At 39.6% G+C, this 18,408-nt stretch overlaps 1 protein-coding gene across 5 annotated transcripts in view; it reads right to left on the bottom strand.

The window, feature by feature from the left end:
* The window catches only part of KMT5B (lysine methyltransferase 5B), a 56,123-nt gene that overhangs the window by 11,281 nt on the left and 26,434 nt on the right, over positions 1-18,408 (bottom strand). For all 5 annotated transcript variants that reach the window (XM_041773708.1, XM_041773707.1, XM_041773706.1 and 2 more), the window contains exons 3-9: positions 16,339-16,486; positions 11,523-11,591; positions 7,101-7,266; positions 6,607-6,716; positions 4,945-5,111; positions 4,633-4,652; positions 4,415-4,551 (exon numbers count right to left, since the gene is read on the bottom strand). In XM_041773708.1, the coding sequence (XP_041629642.1) occupies positions 4,415-4,551; positions 4,633-4,652; positions 4,945-5,111; positions 6,607-6,716; positions 7,101-7,266; positions 11,523-11,591; positions 16,339-16,486 (817 nt within the window). The remainder of the gene's footprint in view (positions 1-4,414; positions 4,552-4,632; positions 4,653-4,944; positions 5,112-6,606; positions 6,717-7,100; positions 7,267-11,522; positions 11,592-16,338; positions 16,487-18,408) is intronic.

Below are 18,408 nucleotides of genomic sequence, written 5' to 3'. Positions count from 1 at the left end.
TTCAATTTCCCTTCCTACCATCTTACGTCTTAAAGCTAGGGGCCACACACCCAAACCTATCGCCAAAACTCTCTCTGGTAAGTAGGGTGAGCATTCTTGCTTTCTTCACCTTTCCAGAACAGATTTGGAACTCTATTTCTATTAATGTTTCTATTAAAATCACAACAATCTTACTGTGTGGCTGCCTCAGTTCTGATCTTGGAATGTGAGTTAGAGATCATGGTAAAACACCCAGGTAATCATTACCCAGGCAGGCAAGCAGTTCCACTTCACTCCACATTAAAACATGTGCATAAAGAAAATACAGTTAATGTCAAAGGTGATTTCATTTCATGGAGATTAAGAGAGTAATACAACATTTTCAGATATTCCACGCCTCTTCCCCATAGCTTTTAACATTTCTGGTTCATATCTAGAAAAATGGGCCATATTAAAAGTATGCTTAAATACAAATGATCATGATGGAATTATTTTTTCTGGAAATTAGAGGTTCTTTTTTTTTAAAGTACTCTACCATTCATCTGCTTCTCTACTTCCCTGATTTTTTCTAACTTATGCAAATAAGACTTGCTCCTGCTTCCTACAACAAGCAAAACAATCCTAGGATCTAAATCCATACAGCAAAAGTTGACAGTCAGCCACCCTGCACCCCCAAAGCCCTGAGGTACCAGTGTTAATTGCCTGCCAGTGTGTCATCCTTCATTTGTTTACCATAGTCTGTACACCAGTCTATGTGGTTGGTTTTTAAGCAAACAAAACCAAAAACGAAACAAAAATGTACAGTAATACTCAGCAATCAGCTTTATCATTACATTTTGTACAAATACATCTAAACTGAACATGTTTTGAAAATTGTATTTTTACACTGAATACACATTCCATGATATATTCTATCATTCCTCATTGATGGTTACTGAAACTTGCAGGGTTTTTTTTTTTGTTGTTGTTGTTATGTTGCTATAGAAACCAAATCTTTACTACCACTCACATTTCCACAGGACAGATTCTTCCATATGGGACTGACTGCCAGGTAAAAGGGTGCACTTATTTTGAAATACTGCAGATAATTCGTGGTCCTACTAACAGTGTATGAGTGCCCGTATCTCCACATCTTCACCAGCACTACAAAGTATACCTCTTAAATTTTACCAATTTGATAGTGACAACGAATACCCAATTAGTGTTTTAACTGCTTTGTTTATGGCCATGATTTTTTGTGAGGCATCCTCCTTACCTTTCTCTTCTGGAGTCTGTCTTTTCCTTATGACTTTCTAGGAGCTTCTTTGTTATTTGGATTATTTACTCTTTGCCACATGTGTACTGTTTTCCCTCTGGTTCATCAGTTATCTTTGACTTTACTTTTGACCAGACATTTTCGTAGTCACTGTTTCTTATTTCTCTCAAAACATGTCCACTACCCCAAGCTTAGGCAGATAGTTTAATTTTTTTTTCTAACAATTTTGCATTGTATTTTAAAACTGAAATCTTTAACCCATCTTGAACTTAGCTTGGTTTTCTTCCAGATGCACAACAAATGATACTAACATCATTCATTAGGAAAAATCATCATTTCTCCTAATGTGATATCAGAATCTCACACACATTCGCCTCTGTGTCCTTTTATCTGTGTATTTCTGGGCCAACAGCATCAAATGTTGATCACAATAGTCTCTTAGTTATTTTTGAGGTCTGTTAACGCAAATCTCCTCTATACTTTAGAAATGTTTTCTTGGTTATCATCAGACATATTTCAATATAAAAATAATGTAGCCCTTCATATTTTTTGGTCCTTCATTAGACTTGAATTCCTCACATTTTCTGCAGTAAAATCCATAGCATTTACTTATGAACGCATTACATTCACAATAGTGATCACCAGGATAGTGAGAGCCAGAAACATGCATCAAATGCATCCTGGACACTTCACCCATGATCTCAGTGCCTCTGTGAACTTTCTGCTCACCCATTACTTCACGGGGCCACCTCTTCTCAACCTACAGTCCCTGGCAGAGCACATGTGTGCATGTCCCTCTCACTGCACTGTTCTCATAGCTGGCATCATGCTAAGTCTTGTTGACCCAGCATGTACTAGACCTAACATAAATTAACTACTCAGTTACTATCTGATGAATAACTGAAGGAGTCCTTTTAACTAGTTTTACCCTCTCAGGTGTTCCTGAGAATGTCACAAATATTTGCAGTCAACCTTTAAAATCAAACTGCTCCAAACGTCTGAAAATAGCCATGGCTACTGTTTGGAGTAACATTCATCTGACCAATGAGAAACTGAGGAATTGCCTGAGTTTACTCTTTGCCACATGTGTACTGTTTTCCCTCTGGAAAACATTTCCCTCCCTATGCCTGAGGAATAGGATGATAAGTGCAATTCTCGACTATGGTAAAAGAGCTGCTTTGGGTTTGGTTCAGAATCCTGAGTATGGAGTTACATTTTTTCATGATAGCCACCAAAAGCTTATTAGAATACTGTTTGCTTAGTTCACTCATTCCTTCATTCAATGACCAAATATTTATCAAGAGCCTACTATCTGGGATGCCTGGGTGGCTCAGTGGTTGAGTGTCTGCCTTCAGCTCAGGGTGTGAGCCCGGGATCTGGGATCAAGTCCTGCATTAGGCTCCCTGTAAGAAGCCTGCTTCTCTCTCTACCTATGTCTATGTCTGTCTCTCTCATGAATAAAATAAATCTTTAAAAAAAGAACATATTATGTGCCAGGTACTGTTCTGGATGCTGGGGATATGGCAGTAAGTGAAAAGGACAAAAATCTCTGCCTCCATGGGGCTTACATTTCAATGGGCAAATAACCAGAAACCACAAAATAACTTTATGTTAACATCTGTGCTGTTCTACATGCTTCACGTAAAATAACAAATTTAAGCCTCACGGTGACCCTGTGAGATTGCTTCTAACGTTATCTCCACTTTACAGACGAGGTGATTAAGGCATAAGAAACAGCTAAGTTGTCCAGGATCATGTAGCTACTGAAGTGCAGTCAGTCACAGGATTTCAACTCAGGCTATTTTAGATCTCAGGCACCTAAGTGCTGTACTATGTTCTCCCTAGAAAATGATTTTGAAGTGTTATTCAAGTATAATTAAACTGCTTAATGGATTAAAAGTCTTTTTGTGGGCTAGTCTAAGATTCAATCAACACTCAAATCATTTTTTATGTAGAAAATGATAGTTTTTATACCACTCTCTCAGCAGCAGCAGGAATAGGTTTTCTGCCGTTTTTTTATGGCAAAGACCCTGGTGATGGGAGAGAAGTGGCTGGGGTAGTATCGTGACTCCATGCTTCTACTGTCTCATGACATAGGGGGATTCTCCAAACTACCTAGAAAGAAGGAAACTGGGGCGTTGGGGATTCACTACCTCTCCCCAGGCTGGCTGGCTGCAAGCTGAGTGTTTTCAGAGGGAGAAGTAGTACTACTGGACAATCCTGCTCATATTTGTAAAAGCAGTATGAAGTGGGCAGAATTAGGGCTTTGTCATTTCACGGCAATGGATTCAGACACTTTAATTTCTGTACTCGCAACATGGGCACATGACTAGTACTCTCTTCTCTCAGGACTGCCGTGAGGACTGAATGTATTAGGTCAATAAAGAGCCCAGCACAGTACAAGAAAAACAAATTCAACAAATCCAGGTTTACTCTGCTATGTGGCCTATACGAATGTGCACTGCCTTTTAAGAAGCCCTCCTGCAGCACTAGCCAAGACAAGTTTGTGAAGCCATCTCTGGGAGCTCTGCTATGCAGAAATCAGTGCAATGAGTGAGTGTGAAGCAGCAGTCTTGCTAAGTCAGATCTGGGGATTTCTATGAGGACTCCAGAATCTTTATGGGTCACAAGAGGTTCCTTATTAAGGAAAAAACAGAACTCAGGAATGTGAAAAGTATGTATATCAAAACATAAAAATTCCTGTGGTGAGCACAGCAGAGATGCCAAATCATTATGTTGTACATCTGAAACTAACGTACTGATGTGTGTCAACTTAAGTAACTTGAATTAAAAAAATTAAAACAAACATAAAAATTCGAGAAGCCGCAGCTTGATAATACACAAGACAACTTCAGGGTTTTCATGTGATTATCAGCAGTGAATATCACTTGCTATTTTGGGGCAACCCCACTCTCGCACTGTGTGTGTGTGTGTGTGTGTGTGTGTGTGTTATTTCTCATTCTCTCCTTAGGCACATTGGTATTCTGACCTACTCAGAAGAATAATAAGCTGGTAAGAAGACTTAAGGACCAGGTGCCAAAGTCCCTCAAGAACTCTGCATCTCTGACTGTTGACATACACTGTGCGGGTGCATGACACCAGAACACAGAAGACCACTCCTGCGTGTGAGGAGGAAGTGATGTTAGTGCACGCCCACAACCACCTTACTTGATACTTTACCTTTCACAAGTGTAACACTCGCAGAACTCATTATTTTCTCCAAAAAACCCGTCTCCATAATAACAAGATATCTCTTCTCCAGGTTCAATGTCTCTCAGAGCCTTCACACATGCCGTGTCTCGACCAGTTGACACAAACTGAAATACAATTGACCCATTAAGAAACTCATACCTGAGGCAGAAACAAAATATTTGAAATAAAAAAATGTCTCTGCTTACCTTACAGTTAGGTCTGCAATCTGAAAAATGTCCAAAAGATAAAGTCAATTAACTGTAGATAAGATCTGAAACACGAACAATTACAGAAATCTGAAATAAACTTTCCACATAATTTTACAACCTTTGATAGAAGTTTAGGTCTCGAGTTAAACTACAGGACTATTTGTTCAATAAATTGGTGGGAAAAATAAAGAAGTCACGCTGCCAACCTCCTCTGAAGGGAGACACAATTTTACACGGTCTGACAAGGCCATGCTAAGTCTTAGCCGTCCTGCCCGCCACTCGCGCGCCCGCCCGAGAAGTACAGCTTACCATGGTTTATAAAGGCGGCGGGGCCAAGCCAGAGCTGAGCACAGTTTTTCCTTGTGGAATACATGACACTGAAGTCGTTTTCTCCATGTCTAAGTAGCATGTTCTCCTCAATTTCTGAAAGTTCGGCAATACAACCCACCAGTAATTCTATTTTGTCATTTCGTTTCCTATTTAAAATATGTCATGTTAAAAATTACTAGTAATTATAAATAACAAGGCTTCTTTTAATAAAATAAGCCTGTCCAATCAATACCAGGAATTGAGAAGGCCTAGTTGTGTGTACTACTTTAGCGAGCCCCCAGGAACTCCATCTGGGCATGGCCTTGCCCTCCCCGGAAGCCTTCAGCCTTGTGCCAAGGTTGCTTGGGAGGCTGTCTCATCACTACGAGAAATCAGAAGGTGCTGTGCTACCTATGTCTCTGAATGCCCCGCAGCAGGCAGGTGCTAGGGTGTTTTGCGGGCAGGAAGGACTCAAATGCCCACTCCACTGAATTCAACTTGCTGACAGTGGACGAAGGTCTCAAGACAGAGACAAGCAGTAGTAAAAGGTCACGGGGACCCAGGATTGGGATGCTACCCTCTAGAGCAGCACCATTCAAGAGAAATGGAATGGAAGCCAAACACAGAATCCTCAGCATTCTAGCAGCCACATTAAAAAAGTAAAGAAAAAAATAGATGACATTAAAAAAAAAAAATAGATGACATTACTTTTAGTTATTTTTTGTAACCCAACACACCCTCAATATTGTTCTAGCAGACAATCAGTAGAAGAATCGATGAGGAATACAGTTTAATACAAAATCTGCCAGTATCACACTGACAGCATTTCTCAGGTCAGACTGGCCACATTTCAAAGGCCCACGAGCCACAGGTGGTCGGTGTCTACTGTACTTGACAGCGCAGTTCTGGAATACAAGACCTCAAAGCTCTACATCCACGGACAGAGAGCCAGGGGAGCAGAGTAGCAGGTTGGATACATTCTGATGCACACTCACACGCACTTATCCAAGAGGCCTGAGCGTGCTGCTCTTTGATCATTCCATTTTCAGGCACTTGATCCTAACATTTTTGCTATAAAAAATACTGAGGGTAGCTTATGAGAGGGGCAACATGTTCCTTCTTCTGGGAGATAAGATAGGAACAGGCATTAGAGGAAAAATATAATAAAATATTCCCTTGCAAATGGCTTTCATCCCTTCTAGCTGGACTCAATTCCACTACTCTTACTTAACCGGGCATATATATGTCTGTGTATGTATTTAGGCAGGCAATGCAGTAGGAAATTTCCACCTCTGAAATTCCTAGGATCATTATGACTTCTCATCTGACCTTCCTCTAGGCCAGCAGGAGCCAGACTCTGGAAGCCAGGTTCTCTAGCCCTGGTGCCCACTGGCTTTCAGCCTCATTGCAGAGAAGCACTCAGACTCAGTAAAAGAAAAACAAGAAGCACAATTGCTTAGGGACGAGATCTGGTTCAACCCAGATTTCTAATTTCACTGTCCTGACCCAGGTCACAGGGTTGAGGTGCTGGCACTGCACTGGCCCCATTAAGGTATGTTCTGGCTTTACTCCTTCCCACAACTTTCTTAACACTTCAACAGTTATTTAAGAGAGAAATTTAATTAAAATTATGTTATGGGTTTATACTAGTATAATAGTTACCACTCTTTTGTTGCAACTATTTTGGCTCCATTTTGTTCAGATGAGTATCTATTACAAGGCAGTATTTCAAATCCACTGTCAGTTGCAAACATTCGCAAGTAAATAAATACCTAAACAGGGGAAAAAAAGATATTAACTTTGTATTAAATTATCCTGTTAGACTTGCTCAGAATTATAAAAGCAAATCATTATCAACAATGTAAAACATTTAAGATCATTAAGTAATAAACTCTCTTATTTTTAAATTTCACATATTTGAATACCTACTGGCTTGGCTATGTTCCTCTAAAAGTTCACAGTAAATTTCACCTCTGGATGACAAAGTTTTCTCTTTGGAGAATCATACAAATGATCCTATGTATTATTAGATCTTCACACTCATCAGCATTATGCAAAATTGACTTAAAGTTTCAGTGTTCACTAAAATTTAAGCTTTAGTTTCCTCTACTCTTATCCAAACTGAAAACAATATTAATCTTATCAATAAAACCTACATGTTCCTTGAATAATTTCTCCTGCATTTTGTTCTTGTTGAGAAAATAATGCCGTGCCCATTCGCCTGAAGTCAAACATTTGAATGCTTTCTCCAAGTGTTCATCTTTCTTAAAACGTTCAATGACTTCCTTTAGTTCTTCTTGCCTTCCTTTAATAGGCCGAAATCTGAACAAAATCAAAACATTCACTTTAGTTATCTTCCATCATCCCTGGGCCACTGTTAAGAGATCCTCAGATAAGAGATAACCTAAAAACAGCCAGACTTAATAAAATATAATAATCAATAATCCTGATAATTACTGTTCAAGTAATAGTTATCACCAGGAAACAGAACTTCCCTTTCTTCAAACTGTATTTGGTATTTTTATTTTTACTGTTACCTCATTTAACTGAGAAATGACCAGATGACTCAAACGAAAGCTGTTTGATTCAGGCTCACGCTAGTCATCTACTTTGGATGGTATAAAATGAAAGATCTAGAATAGAATACGTCTAATTAAGAGTTAGAATGACAAGAATTTTTAAAAACATGCAGAATCAAGCCAGAAGAGTGCAAGGCAATGAGCTTCAGAGGGATGAAGCAAACAAAAATCATGCCATAAACAGAACATTCTCCATGTGCACAGTTAGAAAAGCCCCAAACCAAGTAGTATCCCAAGAGGTCCTGAAATACACCTTGAATTTTCTAACACTCATGTCAAATTAATCTTCGATAAGTGCAATCAGAGAGCAAAGAGTTTTGCAAAAAAGCACAACTCTAGCGGTAATGTTGCTAAATTGGTGATGCCAAAGGAAAAACTGTTGGGGTAGAATTTTGAAATAACACTAGCCATGATGCCTTCAAAATACTGTACTGTTAGGCATGATGCAACCATGGTCCAAGAAAGACTTCAGTTGGTAAAGCCCCTTATTCTAAAGCTGTGCTCTCTAAAACATGTACTATGATTAAAGGTATTTGGACCTTAGTTTCAAAATTTCTTCTCATGTCAAATTCCTTTGGTCTATCTTCTCAAAGTTTTGTTTTGTTTTTTTAATGTCCAACAACAAAAAGGAGCTAGACTGCTGTTCAAATAAACTGTTAAGAAGAAACTATTAGTGGTCAAGGAGAAAATATATTTGAACAACGCATCTTACTCCAACAATTAAAATTGCATATCTTGTAACCCCTGAACATGCTAACATGGAAGTAAGACCTGGCATGAATTCCAGCACAGGAAGCATTTAAGCAGAATTTTTTTTCCAGGTAAGCTATAACAAAGGCCTTCATAACATTTAGTGAGATTTGAAGGCACAGTATCTCACCAAGGATTCTTTATTAGGTGCTGGTACACAGGTGGCATGGGGAAAAACATGACCACTGCTCTTGAATGGAAAACTCCATAGGGACTGAGAGAAACATACATGCATCCAAGGGTTAAAAGCAAGGAATCGCTTTCCTAATCCAAGTTAGCAGGGTACAAACTACACGCTACAGCACTTTCAAGTATGGAAACCAGAACTAAGGAGTAAGGTCTGTTTGGGAAGGGGTTTTGGAGTTGACAGTGATGTGAGCAATGAGAAAAGTGGTGATTTCAGCTTTCTAAAGAAAAAGCAGAATATTACCATTGTCAGGAAAGAATCAAAAGGCTGGGCAGGCAAAGTGAGAGGAAGTCTAGGCAGAGGATCTTAATGAGGGTGAATTCAAAGAGTTGAACTGGGACTGAGGGAGTCAGCTTGGCCAGCAATATTGAGGGAAAGTACTAGAACAAGGAAGAGAGACGACATGAGACCCTGAATGCGTATATACTATTTACTGGACAAGACCTCTAAAGGACTTCCACTCTAGAAATGCAAGCGGACACCTCTGGGAACTAACCAGCCAGAGATTCAAGTTTCAGTGTTTCTCATGACTAGTAAGCAGAACTATGAGAAAGACTTCAAGCACATCCTGGAGAGATCATATGAATAAATGGATAATACCCTAGATTATCTTCCATTTCAATCAATTAGCATACCAGCCCTCACACCAGCCCTCAAAGGTGGGAGAGTGCAAATCCTTTAAACTCAGAAGTCTTCAACTAGGCTGTCAGAATACGGCGTCGGAGAACTACCACTAAAATGATCTAAAAATCACCTGCAGAATTATGGAAACATCCATACCATCAAACAGATAGAATATTAAACTACTTACTTGTAACCACCATAAGCGATTTTGTCAAGATTGGGTTTCTTAGAAAATCTAAACCCTCCTTGCGTAACCCTACACTATGAAGTTCTCTGCACACGAAGAACAGACAAGACACCCAATAGCTGTCGGCAATACAGAATATGAAATGGCAGGAAATTCATGTTTTGTGGAGTAAAGAGAAAAGCACTAGTTCACTTACAGTGAATACAATGAATAAATCTACGATGTTAAGTGGCAGGGCTATGAAGCACAGAAAGAGCCAAGCCATTGTTCCATGTTTAATGTAGAACTAACCAATGGTGACAGTTTTAAAACACCGCATGGCTTGATGCATGAGAAAGCAAGCCAAAGTCTGGGCTAAATTCACCTAAAGCTCTTGAGAATGTGTCAGAAAAATAAGTTACAGACCTGGAATGGATGCTGGCTCTTCCTGACAGGCTTTCTGGGTGCTCTCCACTTCCTGAAACATGTTCCTCCCTATCTAAAAATGCCTGCCAGCTTACTTTAGTTTTGCTTACTCTTTGTTCATGATGCCAAACAATTTATATGCTAAAACCAAAAGAATCAACTGTCAATTTAGTAATATTCTGCTGCTTCTCCTGGGCTTTGTTTCTGCTTTCCTGAGTTCTATTGCTTCAAATATAAAACCTCTGCACTGTCCCTTACTATTTCTCACTGGCAGGAACTTCCATTTCACCTAAGATGTAATATACTGTCAAAACTTACTGTCTCAGTTGGCTGTTATAGGCGTGAAATGATAGGCAAAGGAGGAAGAAATGGTTCTGGGTGCAGACAGGAAGGAAACAAGACAGTTTTCAATAATCTGATAGAAGTATATCAAAATCACCTGGCTGACAGTTCAAGTCAAATCCCATTATAACAAATACTGCGGAGAGATAAAATTACTTAGTGACATAAGATTATTACAACTAATAGGGCCAGAGCAAAAGGCACTGAAAACCCTAGAAAAAGTGAAGTGGTTTTCTATTACTTGAGGAGAAAAATACCCTTTGTCCTCTCCTTAAGCACAATCATTCTAAACCTACAAAGCTATCCTCATGCCACAGTTCTTAAAGCTAGAAGAATATTTAGGTTATTGTGAAACAACCCTCTTGTTCCATAAATGCAGAAAACAAAGCCTAATGAAGGTTGTTAATGGAGTGACTATTATTACCCAGGCCTTGGGCCCAGTCCTACTCCCTCCTGTGGACTCTGAGGGCCCTCTGGTGTTGTTTCATGATCAGAATAGGATTTGACTTGTGTTCGCCATTGAGCATAGCACAGAGCCCAGCCACAGACAGCAAGAAGGGTAGACACAAATATATACTTTTGAATTTAGTATTTGGGGGGTGGCAAATGGCGCGGCAGGGGAGGCAAGAGACAGGTATTTGGCATTTCCAAATCAGTATGCCCCTCTTCCCTCTCTTAATATTATAATCTTTAGAACTTTAAATAAACCAAACATTTCTCTCTCCACACCTCTGATCAATGTCTGATAAAAGAAATACAAAAATATGTCACTTAAGTCATTTATTATTAAAAAGGGCAGAAAAAAACATGAATTCACACTCCCACACACCTGTTCCCCACTCTTTCCAGAGACTGACTTCCCAGGTTTTCTTGCTATTTGGATTTTCTGTTTCCAAACCCAAGTGACCACTGTGGCAATGAAGGGAAGTTGCAGATTTGTATTAGCTGTACTACTGTGCCCTTCCATTAGCATGTACACCCAAGAGCTGACTGGAGGGAGGGGGAGAAGGGTGGGGGACAGAGAAAAGGGAGCAAGGGAAGGAGAGAGGAAGAGAGAGAAAATGCTCAAATATTTAAGATATAAAATAAGAAGACTGTGAAGCAACATTGTGAACACATTTCCCCCTTTGAAGAAAGTTCAACTGCACACGGACAGTTCGTAGATGCTGAGGAATCATGCTAGAATCACAGCTCTTCATTCCTTCTTGACCTGAAAGGAAACAACCACCAGAGACATACCTGGCTGAGTCCTGCAATCAGTGCTCAGCTAATCCCAGGGAGTGACTCCTGATGAATGCTTTCTTTTAAAATTACCCTGTTATGGAGTACAAGTGGTTTTTTAAATACAGCTATTACTAAGACCAAACTATTTTAAAAGGTTTGCAAAATGTTCTAAAAATCGTGTTTATGCTGACACCTCCAATTACTTAACATAAAAGAACATCATAAAGGCTGAAACAGGTTAGTTGGTATCTTATTATTGTTTGTAATGCACTCTACCTACCTCACAGGGTTGTTGTGAGGAAAACTGTCAGATTTTGAAAAATGCCTTGAGCTCCTCGAAGGAAAGGCGCTATATAAATGCAAAAACAAACAACAACAATAAAAACTATTTGTGTAAGTTGTATTTATAACTTCTAAACAGACTTAGAATATTAGTTGTCCCACAAGTCCTTAAAATGCTGTGACACTCAGAGCTTTTGTGAGGCCTTGGGCAGACTCAGCATACTAACAAAGGCCAATATGCCACAATTCTTTCCTTCCCACACAACATCCTTCCTCTCTTGATCACATTAAGTTAGAAGGCCTAAAAATGTCTTTATGTTTTCTAATCAAGCACTTGATTTTAAAGTGACATTTCAAGTGATTTATAATTTCACATCCCATACTGGATACAAAAAAATCACATACATAAACAAGCAAAATTAAAATTAGATGGTTTCAGCAGTGGAAAGAGGAGATAGGCTGAAGTGTAGTTTGCATTAGAAAAAATAGAGAAAAATTCTAAAAGTCCCAAAAATCCTGTGAGGACTCTTCCCATTTTTTCATGTTATCTCCTGCTCAGCGTCCCCCCACTCACCCAGGAGAAGGAAACCTCCGGGTCAGGTCGCCTACCTACAACAAGGGGCATTACAGAAGGTGTCCAGCCTGCTTTACGCTATCACCTCTCCACGTGCTTGTTAAATTATTAGAGACATAAAAAAATCAGAGGCATGACTAGCAACTCTGTTCTCTGGTTAAAAGGAAGAATTTAGCGATGCCTGGGTGGCTCAGCGGTTGAGCGCCTGTCCCTGGCTCAGGGCATGATTCGCAGTCTTGGAATTGAGTCCCACATCGGCCTCCCTGCCTGGAGCCTGCTTCTCCCTCTGCCTGTATCTCTGCCTTTCTCTGTGTCTTTCATGAATGAATAAATAAAATCTTTTTTTTTTTAAAGAAGAATTTAATTTTCATAGTTGACAAAAGTCAATTAGATCTAAATATTTCCCAATAAACTAAAGTTACTATTTTTATATCATTTCTAGATAGTTGTGCTACAATTCTGACTTACTTGTGTGTAAATGTAGGGATTTATCAAGATTAAAACATAAGCATTCATAAACAGAGCCAGCTAGAGATATTCTTAAAGCATTAAGTATCTACTGTATCTGAACATGGTTTCTGATGGCACACTGAAAGAAGCAGAGGGAGGGGAAGAGGGCATAAAATCGAGAAACAGAAAGGACAATCAAATTACAGATGCACAAACACGGGAACGAGATCACTCCTACAAGTAACAGACATACGAGCTTCGACAGTGAGGATCCAAGCTCCAGTTACATCTTTCACCCCCAAAGAAAGAGAAGTCCATAAACTAATAATTTAAGAAATAGTCAAAACTATTCTAATGCAGCACTACTGATTTTCCTTATTTCCCATAAAATGGTACCTTTGAGAATGATGGAAGTCAACATTTTAATAAATTCTTGTTCAAAAGGTGAAGAATTGGAAGGCAAAGTTTTATTTTCAAGTAACTCCACTAAGATTAAATGAACACATATGCCTTTCACTAAGATTAACAAGCTTCATTAATAAAACTTCTGTGTATTCCCCAAATGGCAGCTTACAAGAGAGTCCGTCAAAAGACCTTTGAAATGGGAGCCCCTGGGTGGCTCAGTTAAGCATCTGACTATTGGTTTCAGCTCAGATCATGATCTCAGGGTTGTGGGATGGAGCCCCACTCCCCATGCTCAGTGGGGAGCTGCTTGAGGATTCTCTCTCTCTCTCCTCTCCCTCTCTGGCTCCTCACATGTACTCTCTCTCTCTGAAATAAATCTGTAAGTACTGGGCAGCCCAGGTGGCTCAGTGGTTTAGAGCCACCTTCAGCCCAGGGCCTGATCCTGGAGACCTGGGATTGAGTCCCATGTCGGGCTCCCTTGCATGGAACCTGCTTCTCCCTCTGCCTGTGTCTCTGCCTCTCTCTTTCTCTCTCTCTGTCTCTCATGAATAAATAAATAAAATCTTAAAAAAAAAAAATCTGTAAGTATTAAAAAAAAAAAAAAAAAAGCACTTTTGAAATAAATGCCTCTGGTGAAAGGCAGTCCAGTGCTCAGGGTCACAGCAGCACTGCTGGCTCAGTCACATGGGCCCAGGGTGCCGATGCTGCCATTGGCCAACCTGTTCTAGACAGGGCAACACAACCATCTCCACCACCAATGGCTACTCCTGGATCTCTAGGAGTAGAATTACATACTGTACTGGAAAACAGGAATATAGGTTTTCCTCTGAATGTTTAATGATTTTGGATCCTGCATTTTAATTTAGAGGCACCTGGATACAGTAACGTCTTGAATTTTAATCAGATTTGTGGAGTAACCTGAAAGTTTACATCTTAGGACGTCATGTTTTTATTTTTTTAAAGATTTTATTTATTTTTGAAAGAGAACACACGTGTATGTGTGTGAGCTGGTGGTGGTGGGGGGGCAGAGGAATCTCAAGTAGACTCTGTGCTGAGTGCAGAGTCTGACACAGGGCTCAATCCCATGATCCTGAGATCATCACCTGAGCCACCCAGGTGCCCCAGGCTGCATTGTTTTTAAATGAGCCTAGGAAACTACTGATTAAGAACTTTTTATCCACTTATTACATCACAACAAAGCTCAGTAGGCCAGATGGCCTAGGACCTGCTACTCCAAGTAGAGGTGGCAGCTTGTTACAAATGGAACATCTCAGGCCCCAGCCCACAGCTACTGAATCAGAACATGCATCTTAAACTCCCCAAGTGACTCACATGTAAGCTAATTATGGGAAGCTGTTGTCAAGGAGGACTTTTATTTAAACATATGAGTTATTTCCTACTGCAGAAGCCAGTAACAGGTAACTGCTCATCTCTTGAAACAAAGAATGACAGGGGAAGGGGAGACTGAATACATAGGAGTTCTTTCCTAAACCAGTGAAACTTCTGCTTTAATTTTGATGCAGTACTTTCTAAGATGACTTGCATGCTTCTATATTTCAATATACAGGCGCAAAGAACATAATCTCTTTCTTCTCTTTCTTGATGATTCCAGGTCATAATTATGGGCCTTTGTAGTAATACTCTGAATATCTAAGACTGTTATGTGAAAGTGAGTCACATTTCTTAAATATTATTAGGACCTTCTAGGAGAATGAGAGTGGGCCTCACTGGGGAAAGAAGGGAAATAGACTTAAAATAATGCAAACCAGATTTTAATTGGATACTAGAACAACCAATCCTGCTAATCTTCCAGACAACAGCCACCCAGCTGCCAACTTAAAAAAAGGCATCACTCTGATGGCAGGGAGCTATTTAAATAAGTTCTCAAATCCACTCAAACTTGTCACTTCATTTTAGCAAGGGAAGATCTATGATGACAGGAAATCACATGAAAGTACCAAAGACTCGGGGTGCCTGGGTGGCTCAGTCAGTGAACCGTCTGCCTTTGGCTCAGGTCATGGTCCTGGGGTCCTGGGATGGAGCCCTGCTTCAGGCTCCCTGCTCATCCTTCTCCCTCTGTCCCCACTCATTCTCTCTCTCTCAAATAAATAAAAATATTAAACAAAAAACCCCAAAAAACAAAAGTCTCTCGCTCTCCTTTTTTTTTTTTTTTATGATAGTCACACACACACACACACAGAGAGAGAGAGAGAGGCAGAGACATAGGCAGAGGGAGAAGCAGGCTCCATGCACCGGGAGCCCGACGTGGGATTCGATCCCGGGTCTCCAGGATCGCACCCTGGGCCAAAGGCAGGCGCCAAACCGCTGCGCCACCCAGGGATCCCCAAAAGTCTCATTTTTGTCTGAATTTGTTCTTTCTGGATTTAGAATATACTGATAAATGAATCACACAGTCTCTTGTTTTAAATTTTAGCAAGGGACTGAATTAAAAGGGGAAATGGCACAAGATTTTCCTCTAATCACCTTTACTCACTCTCCCTCCCCAACTATCAGTGACCAGTCACCTGGTGGTCACATCCCTCTAGGGTGGTCACTGGCCTTGGAACTACAAAACACCAGCACCAAGTATGAGGAACATAGGAGGGATTAGTGGCCCAGACCTGCTCTACATTCTCAATCCCTGCAGTTATACTCCATTAGCCTTGAAAACCCTTCGCCACTCAGGAGGTAAAAAAAGTTGTAATGTTCTGACTTAGTGTCTGGTGGCAATTATGAAATTGTCTAAGGGCCTTTTTTGGGGGAGGAATGATGTTTAAGAGAATATGAATTAAAAAATTTAAAAGGATTACAGATTTCAAAAGCAGTGTAATACTATTTGATACAAGACGGTAAGGGATACTCAAAACACATACACATCTCTTATCTGTGTACTGAACAGAAGCATGTCTTTAAAAATATTCTTTCTTACAATGATTAGCTGAATCTCAAAGATTAAACATGATGGCAAAATTCTTTATATACAGTTGCAATTATTTAAAAGAAGAAAGTCTATAATAAAATCATGAAAAAAACACTGATGTAACCCACTTTGAGTAGGAAAAAAATCATATACATTTTCAAGGTTTCACACGGTTTTTCTTTCAGCTAAGATAACTATCATTAACATTTAAAATAGAAAATGAGATGCCTCCAGCTTTATATTTTAATAGAAACAGCCTGAGATAAAATAAGAACACAGAATTAAAACTGACAAGACCCTTAGAAGCTTTTGTTGCTTTTCTTGGCTCACATATAGAAAATCTTCTACAGCAAAGACCTTTCCTTTAATGTCATTTTAAGTTCTGACTAAAAGTAAAATCAGCATCTCTTTCCTTAAATTCAACATCATCATCTGCTCCACATCAGGATAAAGACTTACAATTACCTAGTATTCATTTTGTGTGTTTGAAAACCTAAATAGGGATCAAGAACCAAACTGGTCGCCAGGTCATCATTTTCACAGAGTTCCTTGGCAGACATTCCAGAAGATGGTACATAGCGACTCTGTCCTTCAAATCCTGAATTACCATTACCTGTGAAAAGAAAATGAAAGAAAAGTAACCCAAATTGAAAACTAAATTTAAATTTACCTGTAAAACCTTTAGCTTCACTGCCCTCTCAAGTTAGTAATTAAGAATTGAAATTACTGGGATGCTTGGTTGGCTCAGTGGTTGACCATCTGCCTTTGGCTCAGGGCATGATCCCGGGCCTGCTCCTCCCTCTGCCTGTATCTCTGATTCTCTGTGTGTGTCTCTCATGAATAAATGAATAAAATATTTTTAAGAAATTGAAATCACTTGTTTCACTCTGTTTAATTAAGAACTGGGTACCTAAAAAAAAAAAAAAAAAAAAAAGAACTGGGTACCTGCTGCATAAACATACAACCAAATACAATAATATGGGAAGTATTTTGATTAGATGATATTATCAGGTTTCCCAAGAACAGAGTCTCACTAGGTATAAGAATCTTGAGCTCAAACACCTCAAGGAAGATGAAAAACAGGGGATGAGTGAATGCTCATTACCATAGTAAAACCCCATCAAGGGCCATTACAGACTGGGGGAGCGTTGGGGAGGAGCAAAGAAACGCTCTGCAGTAAGTGCCAGAAGGGTGGATCTCAAGTACCAAACGGGGTCCGAGGAGTTCACTTCACCTTCCTGCTTTTGGGCAGGTGGATGAGAACTATCCTCACTTTGCTGGTAACAGGAGCACACAGGTTAGGAAACTCATCCATAATCACAGAGTTAGGTAGCAGAAATGGGAAAAGTAGAGAGAATGACAGGGCGATTTCTAACCTGTTTGAAACAGATTTTTGAACAAATGGATAAAATCAGGGAAGTGCTGGAGATAACTAACTGAAGTAATTGGGTTTGGTGGTGGAAGAAACACAGTGTGGGAGAGAGGAAAGGAAGGCTACATTCGTCTGGGTGAAATTTCATCAAGGGCTTACTAAAGCCTGCCCTTTAGGTCAATGATAGTCTTTTTAGCCACTTAGTTACACCAACAGTTTAACTTTAAGCCTCTCACAACTAAGGTGTGGAAGAACGAAACACACAGTGAAAGGCATAACCCTTTCTACACTCTTTCAAAAAAAACAAATTAAATACTAAACATGTGAATCTCTACCATCAAAAGGTAGGTATATGTTTTGCCATCAAATCATTTGCATGTAGGTATGTAAAAGCTATCCAAGTTGTTTTATTAATTGAAATGCGATTCACATACCATATGATTCACTCTTTTAAAGCATACAGTTCAATGGCTTTTAGTATATCCACAGAACTGTGTAGCCATTACCACAATCAATTTTGGAACATTTTCATCACTCCCAAAACACATCCCAGATCCATGAGCAGTCATTATTGCTTTTCCCTCCCCCCAGCCCCTGGCAACCATTAATCTACTCTCTGTCTCTGTGGATTTGCCGGGTCTGAAAATTTCATATTGGTGAAATTATACGATATGAGGTCTTCTGTGATTGGCTTCTTTCAATCAGCATGTTTTCAAGTTCATCCATGTGGTACCATACAAAGTACTTTATTCCTTATTATGGTCAAATTATATTTCATTGGATAGATCACATTTTGCTAGTTCATTCATCAGCTGATGGACACTGGGCTGTTTCAACTTTTGGGTTATTACAAACAATGTTTCTATGAGCATTCATATAAAAGTTTCTGGGTATATACCTAGGTTTTCAATTCTCTTAGGCACATACCTAGGAATAAATGTGCTAGGTCATACGGTAACTCCATGTTTAACCTTTTGAGAAACTGCCAAACTGTTTTTCACAGTGGCCGCACTATTTTACATTCCAACCAGCAGTTGTGTGATTGTTTCTAAATTCTCCACCTCATCCCCAACACCTGCTACCATCTGTCCTTCTAGTTTGAAACATTCTAGCGGTTATGAAGTGGTAGTTTGTGGTTTTGATTTGCATTTCCCAGATGACTA

This window comes from Vulpes lagopus, chromosome 11, assembly GCF_018345385.1.
Source record: "Vulpes lagopus strain Blue_001 chromosome 11, ASM1834538v1, whole genome shotgun sequence".
Classification (NCBI taxonomy): Eukaryota; Metazoa; Chordata; class Mammalia; order Carnivora; family Canidae; genus Vulpes; species Vulpes lagopus.
The sequence above is the reverse complement of the archived record's forward strand: the minus strand, read 5'-3'. Positions and strand labels throughout refer to the sequence as shown.